At 43.7% G+C, this 20,189-nt stretch overlaps 2 protein-coding genes across 3 annotated transcripts; one reads left to right on the top strand and one right to left on the bottom strand.

Moving 5' to 3' along the window:
• The first annotated feature begins 1,482 nt into the window (after positions 1-1,482).
• On the top strand, positions 1,483-7,126 carry LOC117856153 (protein CUP-SHAPED COTYLEDON 1). The gene is made up of 4 exons (XM_034738585.1): positions 1,483-1,530; positions 5,949-6,102; positions 6,183-6,511; positions 6,614-7,126. The coding sequence occupies exons 1-4, from the start codon at positions 1,483-1,485 to the stop codon at positions 7,124-7,126; spliced, it is 1,044 nt and encodes a 347-aa protein (XP_034594476.1).
• Positions 7,127-12,125: 4,999 nt separating this feature from the next.
• LOC117855330 (transcription factor bHLH162) lies at positions 12,126-16,310 on the bottom strand. Of its 2 annotated transcripts, XM_034737649.2 has the most exons (4): positions 16,140-16,310; positions 15,736-15,990; positions 14,768-15,184; positions 12,126-13,516 (listed from the first exon to the last, which is right to left on the bottom strand). In XM_034737649.2, exons 2-4 carry the CDS (start codon positions 15,928-15,930, stop codon positions 13,451-13,453), a joined length of 678 nt encoding a protein of 225 aa, XP_034593540.1. In that variant the 5' UTR covers positions 15,931-15,990; positions 16,140-16,310; the 3' UTR covers positions 12,126-13,450. The 2 variants fall into 2 exon arrangements, with proteins under 2 accessions (XP_034593540.1, XP_034593542.1); XM_034737651.2 differs by lacking the exon at positions 16,140-16,310 and having other exon boundaries at positions 15,736-16,120.
• Positions 16,311-20,189: the final 3,879 nt, after the last annotated feature.

Raw genomic sequence — 20,189 nt, 5'->3', positions numbered from 1 at the left:
GCCTTGTGATAGGTGATCTCGTTGCTTACGCATCTTGGTTATACGTTATGATCACTGTTGTGGTCATTGTAATCTTGGTGGTTCTATTGGTTTATTTGTGTAGGAGGATGGCTAGGCAAACGAACGGAGCATGCAACTTGGAGGTCATCCCACCTCCACAACAGCTAGACTTCGTCGATCCGTATGATGAGTAAACATGGATCAAGCAGAGCAGGATGAAACGGGGGAGTTGAAGAAATCTGTGTTGGCTTGGCTGCAGGAAGGACGGTAACTTTGTTTACCCTTTCTACAACCTTGCCGCTGGAGGTGGGGTATTGTGATATCCTGTAGTATGCATATGGCATTGGTCGCTCGAGTACCGCTAATTGGGATAGGAGGGCTAGGCATCATGCATTGGATGAGTTTCTTTGAGATGATGCTGGTTTTACTAGATTCCGTGCTGCAGCGGGTTTGCAGGCATAGGTTATGCCATGTTCGTCTTCATGACCATGTTTGTTGTGTCTATGTGGCCACGTCCTTATCCGTTGCATCTATATGTTCCATGTTGGTGTGCGACAGAGATGTCTTTGTATGGTCTGGATTGGTGGTTTCAGTAAAGTTGGTGCACCAATATAGGATAAAGTAAAATGTATGGTGCTCTCGTTGTTGGGGTGTGCTGTTGTAAGAGTGTGGACCTAAGAATTTTTCTAATAAGAAAGGTCATGGTAGTTTAGTCTCGCAGAGTATGATGGTCTGTGGTTGTTCATTGTAAAGGGAGAAGATAGCATGTGCTTGTTCAAACTAACGATAAAATATAGTCTACAATTGTACAAAGGATATCCTATTGATGGAAGATGAATAGTGCATTTCACCCAATTCAAGGCACAAAAGAAAATCCTACATCCAGAAGAAAGATCATGTCTGTTGTACTCATACTATCTTACTTGAAAAGGAAGATGCAAAAGAAGCTCGAGGAGTTCGCCACCTCTAGTCCACCACCGACTCTCGAGACTACACCCCCGCACGATGAACTGCGTGGCACTCCATCTAAGACTACAGGCTACGGGTTACCCCACCTAAAAATCCACACTAGAGCCTAACCCAAATCATCATCCCTATTCTATTTATAGTAGAAATTTTGAAGATTGATGGATAAGCATCATCTATATCGTTTCACATGGAGTAGTAGGATTACTTTGCTACTTATTTTTTATATTCTCTTCTATGAATCAGTATCCCATTCGCCACCGCCACAAATATATGGGAGATGAGCTTCACAACATCGATAGAAAGGCTCAACGTCGGAAAGCTTCAGAAGGCGCAAGAACAAACTGTTCTCCATGGCTGTGACCTCTTCAAGGAGTTCAACACCCACATCGCTGTTTTCACTTTCTCCTCCACTAGCAAGGCCAACACCTACAGCACACCCACCACTGACGCCATCCTCCACATCTACTCCCCCGTGACCATTAGTGCATCATCTATTCCTTTTGCATGGCTAGGATGGAGGGGAAAGCAAAGAAGATCGGTTCCCTAGTTGAGGCGGAGGGGGTGGGTCAGGCTATTGCCTGGGAATGATCTTGGCGGCTTAGATGAGCGCAGGGAAATGAAACTGGTGGGAGGTAGATGTAGAGTCCCTAAGGGAGGATGAGCTATTGGTGTTCGTCATGGTGCTGGAGATGCTTAAGACTGACACCCAACACTACGTAGATGCAATTGCATCATCCTGGAAAGAGAAGAAGAAGCAGTAGTAGGTACATTCATTATCACTAGTTATTAGTGTTCTTAGTGCAGATTTGTTATGAAAATGTTATGGGAACTTTGTTGCTACCTTAGTGAGTAGCCACAGCAAATCTGCAATGATTAGTCCTTCCATAATCCTTGTGGAAAATCAGCAAGGTGAAAGGATAGTCTGAGATTGTTCATGTCATGGTAGAGAATAATATGTCATTGCAATATGAGCGGTTTATTAGGGTAGTCCCAAACATGAAACCATACCATGTTATATCAACACTATGATATATAGAAACTACTATTTTCTATGCACAACTCTATCCAAAGCTCAAGCAATTAATTACTCACTTAGTTCTTTCTCTCCTGTTGACCAATCATTTTCCTTCTCCACCTATGGTATAGACACCACTACTTTCCAATGCAAAACTTGGTAGTGTCTAGTGCACTGGGACTGCCATGACATCATCTGTCCCAATTTGAATCAATATAAAAATAAAATATCTATGCATGATTAAATCAACTTCTACAGTAAGGAACATGATGACTTACTATGAACACAACTTCTTATTCGTGTAATTGGTTGGCATTGGTGGATAGGAGAGGGAATTGATATGGTACCTACGCACCTACCTTTCATAATACTTATCAAAATTGACTACCTTATATTTTTTGAAAAATTGGCACCACGTGCATCCCAATCTTATGGTAGATACAATTCCAAATAAAATGATTACTACACTGGTCACGACAAGGGATAGTCTGGTAATTTCTCAATCGCAGAGTACATGATATATAGTTTGTATCAGTTAAATGTTAGGGAAGTGATAGTCTGTTATTGTTCAATATCATCAATCACAGGTCATTGGCTACTTCAACCTACCATGAGTTGTGGTGGGATAAATAAAAAATGCATGACAAGACATGGCATGACAAGCCATGACATACCAATGGGGAAACTAAAGATAGAAGCAAAATAAATAGTGTTTACAAGATTTAGTTCCAAAGTCTCATCTATCTTTAGGTAGGATAGTCCTAATGTCTAATCTACCCAGGTAAAATGATGATTTCTTTCCAAATGAAGACACAAATCAATGCATTTTGCAAGTAGAATAACATTAAGAAAATAGAGGGTTGATCTTACATCCAAAACAATAATCGTTGCATCCATTACTAAGACCTACTCTTTACAAGCAAAAGAAACCCCCTAATTAATCAACGATGACCCCACCGAGGAGTTCACCCACACTGGAGATGCTGCCTCAACGGTGGCATTATTGTGGGGGAATAGGTCGATGATGCCTCCTCTGACCTTGCTGCTAGCAGCAGCAACATTGCTAGAGGGCCGTTCGCTGGCATCGACGTCCACCCGCCTAATCTTGGACCCTCTCTCCACCGGTACCATAGTGTGCGCCTCTTCTGCCACTGCCTACTCCTTCTCCACCGCTGGCACTGCCACCGACTCCTCCTCCCTGTCCTCCTCCTCCTCCTCCTCATCATCATCTCCATCGCCCTGGCCACGGCTACCACCACCCTCCAGAAACTCTACCTACTTTTCATCATCGGAGGAGAATACCTCTGAGAATGGGTGGCCATCGAACTCATACTCTGTGCCTATTGCGACATACTCCTCCACATTATTCGAGTAGTTGGAAGGATGAGTAGAAGACGTCATGCTGGTTGCTTTTGTTTCTAGAGGGAGATATGGAGTGGAAGCAATAAAGGATTGGAGGGGGATACCGATATATAATGGCATGTAGTTGTCAAGGAAATGGGCGCATAAATTGCAAATCTTTGGGAGTCGAGAGGAGAATGGCTTGGCATGTAAGTTGCAAATGCTCTAATGGACTTTGGCAAGTAAACAACTTTGGTATCATAGATATTTCTTGTAGAGCAAAAATAAACTGAGTGAATGTTGCAAGTTCCATTAAGAAGCTTACTCGATAGTGAACATACTCATATACCAGGAAGTTCCACCTTAATTAAAAGCAAATATTTGCAAGATGAAAACATGATGATCTAGATAAGCTACCAAGGGTGAGGGACCCAGTCGCTAGCCTGAAATGGTGAAGTGCCTCATGCTGCGGAAAATGATGATCTCGTTCCACCACTGCCACATGTAGCCATGAGGACTTTCAACATCCATAGAGGATCGAAGCACTATGAAGACATGCTTGGAGGTATCATTTTCTGCCATCCTAAAGTTATGATGGCCCAGCAAAGCACCGATGCAGACCGACACGCTGTATTAACGGTCATTTTGGTGCTAGTCGGTGACGCCAGCCAACATAGAGGTATGCTTAGAGTGGTTGATGGACTTGTGGTAGGATATATGATGCTGATGTGGCTCTATTACCACGTGTTGTAGGAGGAGAACAATAGTGGCAGGGTGCAGCTTTAATTTATCCTTTGCATTTTGATGGGAGGAGATCACATATATGGGGATGGGAGAGTGGTGCCGTTCGATGATGATGTGGCGAGGTAGAGTTTGAGAATAATATAGTGGTACGAGTGTAATACTAATACCACATTGCATTAATTCTTCGTATCACCTTAGTTCACGTGTGGAATCCAAGACTTCATTGGTTGGATGTGGTAAATTTCGATGAGCATTAGTGGTTGGCGAGCCTAGCTTTTCATCCCATGCACCTTTGTTTTTCTCATGCATGAAAATGAGGATGGTGCAGTGCCATCCATTATTGGCTGATATCACTTTTATAGTAGTTCCACTAAATCAAATTAGCCCCCATGAGACACATACTATAAAAGGGGCGATGTTATGTGTATTCCCTAGAAGATATGTTAGCCTCAAACTTTTGGCAGGATTTATTTGTGGTGATGCACACTAGGTCATGGTTTTAGGTTGGGCCATGATATGGTAGAGGGATAGATAAAAGCTAAGGAATTAATAAGCATGAACATTCATGTATTTCACACCTTGAGGCTCTTAGGTGAGATGAAACACAAGGACAAGCACAAGATGCAACCACTTTTCTTGATAAAAAGCAAGCATGCCATAAATCAGCTTGGAAAGCACATAGTCATGTATATAGACGCACAATGTGAATTTATGGATTGGAGCACATATTTACTTAATTATGTCTTGAAAATAAAAATATAAAAGGAAAAATCCTTGTGCATGCATGGATGCACAAATCAAGCTGTTGTTGTCACTTGTCCGCCCCTAGCTTATTGCTAGGAAAATTTCCCATAGTTTCTAGAGCTCGCATGTTGGTGACCCTAAACATTTTTGCATAGATGTACAAACTTGTACATTTGACAACAATATATGCATAGTTTTATGAGATGATAAACACAAGCAAAACATGACCAACTAGATAGATACATCAAGTGTCCACATACACAACAACAGACAACTCATCCACAGAATAAACCATAAAGAACAATGAGGTGCACATATTCTCTTTACATCTAAACTTATCAAGAAAAGAACATGAGAACATGCAATGATCACTAACCACATCATGATGACTCGCCACCGGCCTTGTCCCAGATGGATGCCCACAGACCCATGTAATAGAAACGTGAAAGCCACGTAGGCCTATCTACTTTTGCACCATGAATGCCTTGTAGCAGCCGCAACACCTGCTAATGTGTGCACGTCTTGATGAGTGGCTAGCTTCCAGACATATAGTACAACTCTACATTCATGCAAGTCAATGGCTAGGAGTGGCATGCATAGGTTACACATACGTCCAGTGAAATTGCAAACCAAGGTAGGCAAACCGGAGGGGGATCATAGCAGGCACACCGTTAGAGAGATTCAAGATGCTGAGTACCTATCACCAGGAGTCGCAGTCCCAGCCGAAAGTGACCAAGTGGTGCATGGGGACAAGAACAACATAGGTGGAAAGAGCAAGCGTCCAATGCCTTGTAGAAACATCTAGACCGAAAAAGGAGGAAGTTGGTGGAAGCCTTCCACCGAAAGTGGTTTGCTTGCACATGCCTCCTGCCTATTTAAACCGTTGTAGTCTCCTGCTATTTGCATCAAAATAATCTAGCCCGCATCTACCTCAAGCTCTGACAGAGAGATCGAGGATAATCGGTGGACCAAGAAGTGTTTGCACATGTTGGTTCACTTCTTTATTTTTTCCAATATTCTTTATATTCCTTATTGCTTATCCTGGTTGTTTGCTTAACTTGTTAGTGATTCTAATCATAATGAGCAGAGAAGCATGGGAGGACAAAAGGTGCAACCAAAAGGGATGAGCATCAAGGATGGCCTTCAGCTGCCTCCAGGGTTTCGGTTCTACCCTAGCGATGAGGAGATAATCACCTTCTACCTCAAGCCCAAGGTTCATCAAAGCAACTTCTCTTGCACTGCCATTGGAGAGGTTGACTTGAATAGGATCGAGCCATGGGAACTGTCTGGTACACACTCTACACATATATATCCTGTTCATATGGTCCATGGTCACACTATAGTGAGTTATCCTTGAATCATTATGTAGGCAAGGCGAAGATGGGGGACAAAGAGTGGTACTTCTTTTATCTGAAGGACCGTAAGTACCCAACGGGAAAGAGGACGAACCGGGCCACGAAGGGCGGCTACTGGAAGGCCACGGGGAAGGATAGAGAGATCTATAGGGCCGCAAAAAAGGATGAGCTACCGCTGCTTGTTGGCATGAAGAAGACACTCGTCTTCTACAAGGGTAGGGCTCCCACTGGCAAAAAGACCGACTGGGTCATGCACGAGTTCAGGCTTGAAGGCACCAATAAGGTCCCCTGCCCTGCATCTAGCTCAACTTCCACTACTACCATTAAATCATCTTCTTCCGAGGTGGTAGTAGCTAGCACTTCCATACATGCATTCATTATTATTCTTGTTGTGTCTACACTAACCTAATTTCATTGTTGGTTTACATATATCAAATTAATGCAGGATGAATGGGTGGTCTGTCGCGTGTTTGACAAGACCACTAGGGTAAAGAGGGAACCTGCACTACCATTGTTCAACGTGGCCATGACTGGCGGTGGAATTGACCAGAGTAGCATCTCTATGCCTATGCCGCTACAATTTTCCATGCTATCAGACTTCACAATGGACCCAGCGGCATCCTACTACTCCACCGTTGACGCAAGATCCTTAGCGGTGCCACCTGTAATGCCACCTTTGTCAGGCATGGGCAACATCGGTCTTCAAGTGGCTAGCACCTTGTTTGGGAACTCGATGGTTGTGGCGCCGCCGATGTCCATCTACCACCAGATGGGCATGGGAGCAGAAGGCGCTAGCAGCTTCCTAGGTGCATCGAAGAGTGGACCTTCTTTGATGGTGTCACAAAAGGACACAGGGGTAGACCATGACCAGGCCAATGCTGATGAGATATCACAGATGATTTCTGCAAACCCAGAGTCCGTGGCCACCAAGGACATGGATGGCATCTGGAAATACTAGAGTGAAGAGGGAAGCCGAGACAATGGGTCACATAAATATATTATGCCTATAGCTACATCGCATTTTGTGAAATAATGCATGGTTTCTATATTTTGGTAACTAGCTAAGCTAATTATGTATATGCTTGTACTATTCGAAGCACTGTATTGTTGCATGCATGTCTATATGTGTTTGTTCTTAATAATTGGTGGGGATGTGTGCATGTATGTGTATGTATATTTCAAGGACTATCTAAGATATATGTTGATGGATGTACTGTATGAGCATATTGAAGTTTGTGACATATATTACCATATGGGATATAAATATGTTGTTTAATTATAAATTTGATTGTGGTTTTACATGGAATTATGTGCTATTTATATTTGTAAATTCTTTACTATTTTTTTGAATTATGTCTATGGTTGGGCATGTGATGTGCCATAGATTTTCCTAAAATCCCTAATAAGCCCTCTTTGCTCCTGTGTCACTCCTCCTACGGGGTGCTTCAGGTAGCCACTCATTCTTAACAACCCTTCCCTGGGTTTTTCCTATCTGGTGCAGCGAAACCAAGCTGTCAGAAGCCAACATGGCTACAAGGACGGCGGTCACAAGGCCTTTGACCTCTCCTTCTCATCTCTCTCTCTCCCCTCTCTCTGACACACACAACTTTTATGATGCCGCGCACATCAGCATGGATATTTGTAGAGCTGTCTAACGAGGGAGATGACGGCAATGGCGACAGCCTCACTAGGTTCTATGCGACGATGCTCGTATCCACATGGAGATGTAAACTCTTGTATCAAATTTGATTCCGCCTTGTCATCTACCGTCTACCATAGCCCGGTTTGGGTGCTCGATATGATGGGGTGGTGCAGATCTGCGATATCTGGGTCCTTGGATGGTTGGGCTACCGAGATCCGGGCATGGTGCTGGTGATGGTACTATGAGCAACTCCAACCCACCTCCTACTTTTGGCCCCTATTTCACCTAAATGAGAGTCTCCCATCCAATTTCTCTCTCCTATTTCATAATGATCTTAAACAATCCAGTCATATTTGCCTTTCTATATTCAACTCTTCCATATTTTATTCATATCAAGTAACTACCATGAGTCATTTACTATGCATTGTATCAATAAGTAATCTTCTTTAGGTAATGGAAGATGATATTCCGACTTCAGAAATTCTCTTTTGAGAATGCATCGGACCATAAACATTGCAATGAGCTACATGTTCTAAGAGAGCTTGTAGCCGACACATCAGAAGATCTGATGTACCAAAGAGAAATAACAAAATAAAAGAAAAAAAGAAACTCAAAATTTGTAACAAAGCTACTTAGATAATCTACCTATGTGGCTTGTTTTGTAAAATTACCTCCCAATGAACCAACTTCTCCTCATTAGGTGAAATCAAAACCAAAGCATGAGCCATATCCAACAATGGGGAAGTGAAGCAACTCCATTTGCTGATTGACATTCTAACCACCAAACCAAGACTGCAGCAAAACCATCCACACTTCTACTAACATAAACAGCAGCCAGCGGGGATAAATAAGATACCAATTGCCGTTGAAGAATCAAAGTTAGGCAGCAACATTACCCGCATGAAGTACACCACCACTCAAAAGCCTCCAAAATGACGCCTCTACTGAGGAAACAATGATAGTCACTGCTGACAGTTCCCGCTAGGGCAAAGTTTTCACCTGGAGACCTAGTGATGTGGTGGGATTGGGACACATTGGTGGCGCCCTCAAGAAGGAAAACAACACCTAAAGGCATCATTGCCATCGAAGCTGGCTCTAAAGCCATGATGGTTTTCACCACCGCATCCTAGCCAACCACAACATATCCCCAAGGGGTCAACTAAGCACGTCCCAGACAATGCCATCGCCAATTATTGGAGGCCAAAGTACGTGAAACCCGATGTTGATGAAGTGCATCCCATACCACACGCACACGCCACATAGCGAGATCCAAAGCACCTATTTCAAGCACGACGCTTGTGATTGTAATCACCGGAGTCCACACTAGCACACCTGGAAGTTGGGTGGGGTGTGGGCGCCGTCGCTTGGCCGGAGATAGCCACCGCCTCCCTGATGCCATATCTGGACACACACGGATCAGGGGGCCAAACGCACATGTCCAATTGCCACCGTGAGTTCTGAAGGCACCGTCTCCGGCCCGAATCCCACAAGAAATCGTGAGGAACCACCAGATCTGCGTGGAAGGGACTGAATCGAGTCACAAACAAAGATGGTTGGGAGGAGGAGGAGGAATGGAGAAAATCCTCCTGCCGCCGCCTTCTTAGAGTCTGCGCGGGCTTCCAGCAATGCTCTCCGACAACAGCGAGGTACATGAAGGAGTGGGGAGGGGCTTGTGGGGCGGCGACGGTTGGGCTCGAGTCATCCTCGGTGTTCTAGCATCTAGATTCTAGCCTCAATAAGTAATTTGGAGATGCAAAATTAAAACTGCGGAAGAATATTGGATCAATCTTTCCCAAATCCTCTCTCCCTCCAATCCCCTCTCCCAATTTCTTTATGGAGCTACTAGTGCCCAGATGTCCGATGGAAATTTTCTTATCGGTCGCTCCATCACAACAGTGAAAATTAACTTCTGCAACATTACAAATTATTGTCTGCAACACTAAAAATACGTGAATAAAAATGACTCTTGCGTCCTATTCGAGGATAGAAAATTCCCGCCGCAACATGGCACCATGTTTCATGCAACATCCTCGGAGGGAGACATCACGTACAAACAAAGTTTGCAACATCAAGATTTACCAATTGTAACATTTTAAAAATATATTCATAACATATTAAAAATACTATTACAACATTCTAAAAGTATATTTTTATTCAAAAAATATCAGTAAAGTAAATATAATTAGTTAATTAGAGTAGAAAGGTGAAACATGAAAAAAAAAACTATTGAAACATCTAAAATAAATTTTGCAACATTCCAAAATAATTTTTGAAACTTCCTGTCACATGTCTGACATCCCAAAAATAACCACCTCAACATCACATATTAATAAAAATTGCCTACATATGTCGTTATAAAAAATCAAAGTACAACAATATACAATTCTAAATTTCTTATTTATGTTTCTTTTAAAATATAAAATACTAACTTATGGTACAAATGAATAATTCACCATTTAGACCATGTATATATGTATCTAGGAATCGACGCGAACAATGATTTTCATGTTCAACACATAGCTCAAACTAATGGTGCAATTAAACACGTATCAAACATACATAGAAGTGCAATGCAAACTAAAAAAATATGTAGATGACAATTTTTCTCATGGACGAGGAGACCCCTTCTGTCGGTGTTTTATACCGGGCAAATCTATTAAGGAGTATCCGAGGTAGTAAATTGATCGGTGGAGGAATCGTCGAACCTGAAGCATGATGGTTTCACATGGGACAAAGACACAGATTTATACAGGTTTGGGCCGCCAGAGCAGCGTACGTAATATTCTACGTCTTGTTTGGAGTGGAGTATATTACGCACTGCGCTTGGGTGTATGAGGTATGAGCCTCATGTTGTTCGGTATCGATCTTGGGACCTATGCCCTCCTTTATATATCCTAGGGGCAAGGTCATATAACAAGTCTCCTAGTCATTTACAACAGAATATAGGAGTCCTAGTATAATTATTGGAGAATTCTAGTAGGATTCTATCATGTTCCTTCCTTGCGGGTATGTCGGGTGCCTATCCCCACATCTTCTTTCGTGGAGAAGCTTCGTGGTGGAAACACCGTCAAGGTGATTAGAAGGGAGGAAGTTGTGAGTCTTTCCTTTGTGTAATAAGCTTCCCATCCGAATCCGCGAGATCCTTTGTGGCGAGCTAAAAAGCGCTGAAGCTCGAGCGTAGATCAGCGCAACGTTTCTCTTGTCTTCATCCGTAGGCACGTTTGTGGGTCCATGTAAGGTAACCGCTTACCTGTCCTTTTCACTTACATGGACGTTATTGGTGCCATCCATTTTAACAACCAGAAATTACTGTGCTTCACAAGCGGGCCCAGTACTACTAGTCGGTAAGACACAGTCACACGGTGGAGTACTGTAGTTCCGTAGCCAGCCCAATAAGACCTCTCCCGGTGGAGTACTGCTTCGGTCGTGATCGACTGGTCTATCGTGCTGGCCAACCGGCCGATCTCCCGGCCCAGCCACAAAGCTTGTGAACGCTGGGCTGGTCCTGGTACACGCCCATGCTGCCCCTCCTCTCTGCCGCGTGGCGTGTCCAACAACTGATGGCTATTGTGAGTCCTACAATTTGGGCCACAGGGCAAGATCAGACGTGCATCCACGTTGCTATGTGTACTAGTACGAGCGTATACTTATTAAGAGCGACATCAGGTCAGTTGCGTTCACAATCCTTCACTTCTGTATTCTCTGAAAATCCATAGCCATAGTGTAAGAACGAGGATTCCTGTTATCTTCCTAGCGTGGCGATCTCTCTCCGGGCCCGGCACCTCTGATAGACGGAGAGAGATCAGATAGAGTTGTTTGAAAAGATCAGAGAGCGATAGATGAGAGCAGCTGCAAGAACAGATCCATGGACTAATTTTTAATTTGGGTCATATTGGATGTTTGTTACTAATTAGAAGGATTAAACGTGAACTAATTATAAAACTAATTGCATAAGTCATGGCTAATTCGCCAAACAAATCTATTAAGCCTAATTAATCTATGATTAGCACATATTTACTGTAGCATCATATTATTTAACTAATTAGGTTTAATAGATTCGTTTCGCGAATAAACCTTCATTTATAACCTTCATTTATGCAATTAATTTTGTAATTAATCTATATTTAATATTACTAATCAGTATCTAAACATTCGATGCAATAGCTACTGAACTTTAGTTCTGTCTCACGGAACTTTAGTTCTGTCTCACGGTGTCATTTAGGGAGAGAAATAAAAATATGTAGTCCATGCACGCTCTGCATGTCCTACTCTTCTAGAGTCTAGACAAGATGGCAGGAGTGCGCAGGGCGTGACATTGGTGACAAGAACATCGAATCTCTCTATACGATCTCTTCGTCGGATACACACACAAGGTGACAAAGGTGTGGCACGGCCCTGCACCGGCGTGTGTACACATATATGCATGCTATAGCTGTCTGGTACTGCAACACACACTTGCCATTCTGTTACATGTACGATGAATGCCGTGATGTGTAAGCTCAACAATCAACACACAAGTGCTGGAGAAAGAAAGAGAGTAAAAATCAGTTCTCATTCAAGAAATGGTAATAATGAAAAAAATCAATACACTGGCTACTCCCCTCCATCCTAAATTGTAGTTCTAAGACTTCATCTGTAATATAGATAGTATATATGAGTAATATATATAGGTGGTATAAAGGATATTAAGAGAAAAGAATAGAAATTGCATCTATGTAATTTATTTTTCTTTTTCTTTGAGGTGGTAATATGTTTTTCATTTGACAAGGTTATAGTGGCTCATTAATAATTAGAGTCATAATTATTATATTATCCTTACTAATACAAGGTTAGATCTTCTATACTATATACCATTGAGTGGTATAGTATGGAGCACCGTAAAAGAGCTCATTTTTAAGCGCTAAATCAGTTAATTATGGCATTGTTGTATCTATGGCAACGTGTCCCAAAGTAATACATGATTTTCTAGTTTTGGATGAAGTCCAAGCTCTATATGTCCTTGAAGATACAAGTTTCTCTTTTATCTTTCTTATCTCTATGCTATGTTAAAAGATAATTCTACATGAAACTCGTTTATTAATTATACGATACACTGGGAATAATCTAACTAAGCAACTCATGTTTTTTGTAGACATTATGGTTGTTATTGTTGTGCTTTATTTTGTCTTAAACCTCTGTAGGGTGTTCTTCAGAGCTATTTTCTCTAGCTTGCAGATGGTTTAGTTTATTTGGTAATCAAGGAACATTTTCGTCGTACAATGTGTTGGGAAATGAAAACGCAAAGAGAGAACGTATAATAGATCTGCGTACATGATTTCCCTTCTAACAACTTAATACATTCAGGAAAAATCTGATGTCTTGGTTATTATACCGCTGGTTCAGATATGTACATATGGACTTAGAGCGCGCTTGGTTCCCAACCACCACCTGCCACGCTGCAGGTGGGGCGGCGCCACAGAAATGTGGTTGTGCTTGGTTGATGATTATGCGTTGGCAGCCACCAGAAATGACAAACAGGATGCCGAGGTAGAAATCTCGCCACAAAGTATGGCGTCCATTTTTCACACCATACAAGCTGCAGCGGCACCACACCTGGGCGTGGCAATCGGTGGCTCAGAACCAAGCTGCCCCTTAGTAATATCATACTAATGCTCTTAGTCTTTCAGAAACCCTTGAAGCCTCTATGCCGATTCTCGAGCTAAAGGCCTGCGGTCAAGAAGGAGGGAATGCAATTACGATGAAGTTAGTACACTAGTGAAGATCACTTAAAATATAATATGTCCATGATAAGCTACCAGACTGCTGGAGAATGAACCTTCCGTCTACTACATTAGTGCCGGTTATAATTGGACCCGGTACTAATATGAGCATTAGTACCGGGTCTAACGACTAGTTCCCCAGGAGCCTTCCGTGACCCCCTTTAGTACCGGTTGGGAGCTCTACCGGTACTAAAGGCCACATATTAGTACCGGGTGGAGGCTCCACCCGATACTAATGGGTAACTTTTAATGGGTAACTTTTAGTATCAGTTGGAGCTCTCAACCTTATCTTCTAGATCTCCGCCACCCCCAAACTTCCTCTATCTCTGTCCTCCCCCTGCCTCCTTATCCCCGCTCCCCTCACTTCTCTTTCTCCTCCCTCTCTCTCCCCCACCCCTCCCTCTCCTGCCGCCGCCCCCTCCTCCTCCCCTCTCCCACCCCTCCCCATCCCTCGCCCGCCGCCGCTGCCCCTCCCCTTCCCCCTCTGCTCGCCCTCACTGGCAGTGAGGAGTGGCAACGGGGCGAGGTGCAGGGCAGTGCTTGGGTGGCAGGGTGAGGTGCGGGGCGCGCGGAGGTGCTCGGCGACGGTGCGGGGGTGCAGCGGCGCACGGGGGAGCGGCGGCTAGCCGGAGGTAGCGCGACGCAAGGGTGCGGCGGCGGGGCATAGGTATTTTATTTTTTTCTGCTCTGGGGCGGACGGCGGTGGGAGGGAGGGCGGTGGCGGGGCCGAGCCCGATTTCTTTGTTTTTTTAATACCCCTTTAGTACCGGTTATTTGACCCGGTACTAAAAGGCCCCCTTAATACCGAGGTAGCATTACTGGTTGCACAACCGGTACTAAAGGGGGTTAGGAACCGGTATTGGAGGCCCTTTTCCAGTAGTGATAATAATATTCCCTCTCTGTTCTTAATACGTGTGACATTTAGGATAAGATAATAGTTCAAAATAAATTAATTAAAATGTCTGAAACATCAGTTATTTAAGAGCGGAGGTGAGTACTACACTTACCAACACCACCCTCTTGTATCCTAAGAATTCATGAAAAAATGTAGCAACGCATTTTGCAAGTGTGCGTATAATTATTTAATAGGATAAAAACTTGTGGAAGAATAGATCGACATACATACATATGCTGTAGAAATACGGGATACGTACCAAATTAAAGGAAAAATGTGTGGAAATTAAAAGCCTGCGCATACCCGAGAGTGGATGGTGTAGAAGATTTTACGGCCGGTGACGGAGAAGTTGGCGTTGATGATCTCGGCGCCTTCTTCCTCCAGCACGGTGACCACCTCGTGCAGCTTGAACGGCCGCGCCACGCTGCTGATGAGCACCACGTCAAGGCTCGACCCGTCGTGGTGTTGCCGAACCTCCACAACCGGCGGCGCCGCCGCCATGGCCTCCTCGTCGGCTTCTTCTGAACCCGCGCCGCCGCTGCTCGTTGTCGTCGTCGCGGCCAATGTCGAGGCTCCTCCTCCACCACTACCTCCTCCTCTCACGCCAGCCAAGAGCTGCGCGGAGCTCCTCTTCTGCTGCAGCTCGTCCACCCTTTCCTTGAGCTTCTTGATGTACGCAGCCGCTTCGTCCAGGCTAGCCTGCTGCTGGGTCAACGTATCCTGTACACACGTATAGAGATATACGCGCACACACACACTCAGCCCGTATTTTTTCCAACCTTAATTTGCACATTCTTGACTACTCAAGATGTTATTAGCACCTTAGAGAATAAAAAACAGTGCTAGAAAATGCAATTATCCGGTATGCGAAAACAATTTCGAGTATTCCATGCATCATCTAAGTATTGTTGATCTGAAGGAAGCAACATTTCCCAAAAAGAGTGCTAAATGCCCATGTAGGAGCCAACAGCTTTCATCAATACTATTTCATGTGATAAGGATGAATTAATAACCATAGTTAGTTAGTTAACCTTAGGTAAGGGTTCGATCTCAAAAAGCTGAACAATTAAAGAACAAATGCTAGCAGTAGAGTCATTCAAAATCTTGTGAAGAAGCTGAACCAATCTTAGTAAACCTGAAAAATCTGTCATCCGGACAGGAGAATTAGTTCATTATTTTAAGAAGATTCACATCAATTATTAGTGCTAGCTAATACTAGTAGCAGTTAGCAAATGAGTAATTAGTTGCTGATGCTACGAGCTGATGAGTACCTTGGAGGAGTAGTGTTCTTTGGGGATGAGGGAGGCGAGCTCGACGCAGAGGCTCTTCATGTGCTGCCTCCTCCTCCTCTCGACCTCCTTCCTCGCCACCGTCGTCGCCGCCGATGCGCCGCCGCTGCTGTTGCTCGCTCTGCTTCTCTTCCCTTCCGCTGCCGTACTGCCACTGCTGCTCCTCTTCACATCCATCTCCCCTACTACTTCTCTCACGTCTCTCTCTCTCTCTCTAGATCTGGGCCACGGGCAGAACTGCAGAGATCCGAAAAAGGGAAGCAAATTAAAGGAGTTTGCAACTATGCAAGCAGCAGTCTCATAGAGCCATAGTGATGAACTGAAGCAGTATATATCAGAGTATACTGCACACACGTTAGCTTGGAGAGATGCATATATAGGCTTACACGTATGTACACGTCTGATGCTATGAGTGAAGTCAACGAACGTGGGCAGCAACAGAGGTTACTGGAGAAGAAAGGTGGGAGAAGAACAAGAAGCCGAGGCTAGCTAGCTCCTAGCTGCTTCAGCTAATGGTGGTGGATGCAGGATGCGGTCGGATAAATAAGGAGAAGCCAGATGATATGGCTCCGCTTGTTTCCGCTTATAAGCGGCGTATCGATGGAAATAAGCGAGAATTCTGCTAAATATTTTACTTATTTCTACCGATTCTTGCTTGTATGGTAAGCCGCTTCAGAAATTTGAACTACAAGGAGCGAAAAGTGAGGAACGAGAAAATCTTCGCTTAAATTATAATCCAAACGTAGCTAGGAGAAGCGTATCCAAACAGGACCATGCAAGGGCGCCTTGCTTGGCCGCATTATACACATACGGATCAAAGTGCTACTACTTTCTTGTTGGGTTCGGATATTTTAAGCACCTGTATTTTAAGTACAGTTCACACATGCTGTGTGTAGGGGTGGTAAAGGATCCTCTAATTTAACCTAGAAAATTTAAGGATCACGCTTAATAAGAAGCGGACCAAAATATTATATTATATGATTTTAAAAATTAAAATAGATATTGCTGAGTTGGATTGTGAATGAAATATGAGGGTCATGATCCATTTTAACCCCTAGCTGTGTGTGCGTGTGCACAGAGAGTGCCGGCCATCGCACAAATTAACCAGGACACAACCCCCTTATATGTCATGGACGATGGACCATGGAGGCATTGAACGAAAGAACCGGATAATGGGCAGAATCTAGTTGGATCTGCTCATGCTCCACAACAATAATATAATCACTGTTTTTATTTCCTCAAATTTCCATGGATCAGTTGATTTATCGGAAACACTCACTCCTCGAATTTTCCTAATAGTAACTGCGATTACTTCCTTCCATCAGAAATATAAGACCAGTGGTAATATAATATCTATAAAAATATAATATATTAAATAGAAAGAGTTGTATACATGCTATGAAAGTGCTTTTCATCAGAAAAATAATAATACCAATCGTGTGCTTTCAATATCTATACACTTTTAGACATTAATAACCGAAGATAAAATGTTATATCACTTAGGATAAACCTAGATGGACTTACATTTGTTATTAATAAAACAAGTAATTTAAAATTTTAAATGGAGCACAGAGCAAATTTGAAGAGTAAGGGATGTTTGGATACGAGGTGCTAAACTTTAACAGTGTCACATAGGATGTTCAGATGCTAATTAGGAGAACTAAACATGAGCTAATTATAAAACTAATTGCAGAACCCTGTGCTAATTTGCGAGACGAATGTATTAAGCCTAATTAATCCATCATTAGCAAATGGTTGCTGTAGCACCACATTATCAAATCATGGACTAATTAGGCTTAATAGATTCGTCTCACGAATTACACTCCATCTATGCAATTAGTTTTATAATTAGTCAATGTTTAATACTCCTAATTAGCATCCAAACATCGGATGTGATGGGTGCACTCTGGAGCCAAACAGGCCATAATTCACTTGCCTGTGTACACTCGTTGTCACAGAATAGTGTCACATTAATGGCACGACAGTACCTATGTGGAAGTAGCACAGCAATTTATTTTGTCGCGACTTGCTGTGTTGCTAGCTAGTATACCCCTCTATTTGAAATTATAAAACTTATTTCATTAGATTCGTATTCATAAATATTTTCTTATTGGCATACTTGTATATCACGTAAATAAATATAAATAAAGTAATTGTTGATCAGAGCCTTACCATAATGAAAAAAATACACCTTGCAAAAAGGAGGGAGTATGTTGTAACCTCTCCGAGTGCCACGGCATTTGCATTAAGTGTACTGACAATGACACTTATAGGACTTGTCTGGAAGAGATGTCATTAAATTTACGTGCCGGGACTTTGCTCCTAAATTTGACAAGGTTAGGTTAGTACTCGAGTCAGATTTTTTGTATAGTGAAATTTTTTGTATAGTCAAATTTCAGACACCAAATTGATGGCTCCCATTTTGGCCAACTTTGACCAACAAAATAAAACAAGGTGATAACTTTATGAGCCCAACTAAACGGTGTCCAAAGTTGGTAAAAATGGCCAAGCTTTGTCTTGGCAAGGTTTGGCACACCCTACATGTATCACTAGCATGTTTTCAAAGTTCCACTTTACTGAAACAGTTAGCCAAACCGGCACCGTACCCTGCCGTCTCACCTCTTGATATGACATCTTCCTTCAGCTAGCCATGATTCCTTTACCCTAAAAGCCTTGTAAATTTTCACACAATAATAGTTCTTCACGTGATCGGCAGCACTTTAATTGAAGCAGGGGCCACAATAGAGGACAAAGGGGTAGTCAGTGGGTATTAGTCTCAAACCAAAGCCCTGATCATGGACTTCACAAAGGCTGCGATAGCTTAGAGAATGAAGGCCATGGTCCCTGGTGTGTGTTGTCCTAGGAAAAGCACTGCCACTGGTGCGATCGAGCCCTAGCGCCCCCCACCCCCTCCCCCCACCCCCCACATTTCTTTCGTGCTAGCGTGATTCTGTCTCGCTTCTCAATAGCATATGCCTACGCCTTATCTCTTCGCTTGACATACTTCCTGTAAACGTGTTTTGAGGCTCATCATAGGCTAAGGTGTGTTTGGTTGCTTGTATCATTTGATTTATGTATGGTATGATTCAAAATAATAATAATCCTTTTGTTTGGTTGGGCGAATTGTACCATCCCATCTAGAATGAAGCCATAATACATGATTCTACTAATAATAAAAGTGAACCATATGGTACAAGCAAATTAGTTGAACACATCATTCATGATCATCCATGCATACATCAAGTGGTACATGCAACCAAACACACCCTAAGTGTTCATGGAGTCCTAAATGGAGCCGCTAATGATCTTGCGTGGTCAGCATGCATGGTGGAGTCTATGGCCGTACCATCCTGGGAGGCATGGCTCCAAGAACAACAAACACCTCTTTCCCCCACCCTTGTGAAAGTTGCCGCGGCTTTTAGCAGGGCAGCGCTTCGTTGTCAGCACAGAGTAGGCTTAGTTCAGTGTAGGAGGCTTCATTGTGATGGTTTGTATTGGTTGGTCATTACCGCTGTGTGGGTTTTGTTTTGTCAATTTTTCATATGCCCGACAAACCGGCTCTCCACAGTTGATGACACTCGTTGACTCCATCCTAGATAGCCTCAAAAAAATTAAGAGAGCCCATCTGCGATTTATTAAGCCATATCGCTGCACGACCTAACCAAGAGCCTTAAGTTTATTTGTGATTCTTCACTTATCTCTATACAACCATGTAAATTCTTAAGGGACCTGCTTCGTTCTCTTAACCAGGAAGCTCTCTCCTCCTCGCGCACGGCGCACCTCAATCGCCGCTGTGGCGGCATGCCAGCATGTACGTAGGGCTACGGACATATGTTTGGTCAGTTTGCCAAACGACGACGTTGCATGTTAAATTACACAAGACTTTAGCCGTATCTGAATTACGGAAGGCCGCGCCTTTTTAACCACTGGACCTTCGTTCAGGGCCGGGAGAGCGTTTATGGCGTTGTTGACCGCTAGTGATGGGTCCATAGACTGTAGTCCCCAACGGACCCGCCTTTCCTCAGCACTTGGTCCAACGAGAGGTGCGGCGACGACGCGTACCCGGGTCGGCCCAGCAACGCAATGCAGGATGAGACCAAGATCCGGCCACCGACCAGCTCCTTCGACCAGGAGGTCTGGTCGGTGCCACGACCAGAAGGCTCCAGTCAGGGTGGGACCACAGTCCGACCTCGATCGAGTTCCCCGACCGGGGATGCGCCGTACCGACCACACCACTCACCCCGACTAGCACGACCGGGGCCGAGTGGAACAACTGACCGGGGATGCCCACTCGGTGCGAGCCCAGGGAGCAGGTGGAACGGATAAGAGAAAGCGCCCAGATCAACCGCCGTACGAAGAACCGTACAACACCACGTCCTGCGCACGCCATGCACAATGCCGCCTTGACCTACCTGCCACAACGGAGTGGCCTAACG

The sequence above is a fragment of the Setaria viridis genome, chromosome 5, assembly GCF_005286985.2.
Source record: "Setaria viridis chromosome 5, Setaria_viridis_v4.0, whole genome shotgun sequence".
Classification (NCBI taxonomy): domain Eukaryota; kingdom Viridiplantae; phylum Streptophyta; class Magnoliopsida; order Poales; family Poaceae; genus Setaria; species Setaria viridis.
Note: the sequence above shows the minus strand (reverse complement) of the source record. Positions and strands in the feature narration are given on the sequence as shown.

Excerpts from the sequence above, each read along its gene's own strand:
- LOC117856153 (XM_034738585.1), top strand. The coding sequence starts at position 1,483 with ATGGAGGGGAAAGCAAAGAAGATCGGTTCCCTAGTTGAGGCGGAGGGG. Across the intron at positions 1,531-5,948 it reads CCCTAGTTGAGGCGGAGGGG|GATGGCCTTCAGCTGCCTCC; the intron begins GTGGGTCAGGCT and ends ATGAGCATCAAG. Across the intron at positions 6,103-6,182 it reads CGAGCCATGGGAACTGTCTG|GCAAGGCGAAGATGGGGGAC; the intron begins GTACACACTCTA and ends ATCATTATGTAG.
- LOC117855330 (XM_034737649.2), bottom strand. The coding sequence starts at position 15,930 with ATGGATGTGAAGAGGAGCAGCAGTGGCAGTACGGCAGCGGAAGGGAAG. Across the intron at positions 15,185-15,735 it reads AAGAACACTACTCCTCCAAG|GATACGTTGACCCAGCAGCA; the intron begins GTACTCATCAGC and ends ACGTGTGTACAG. Across the intron at positions 13,517-14,767 it reads TCTACACCATCCACTCTCGG|GCCTTTAGCTCGAGAATCGG; the intron begins GTATGCGCAGGC and ends TCTTGACCGCAG.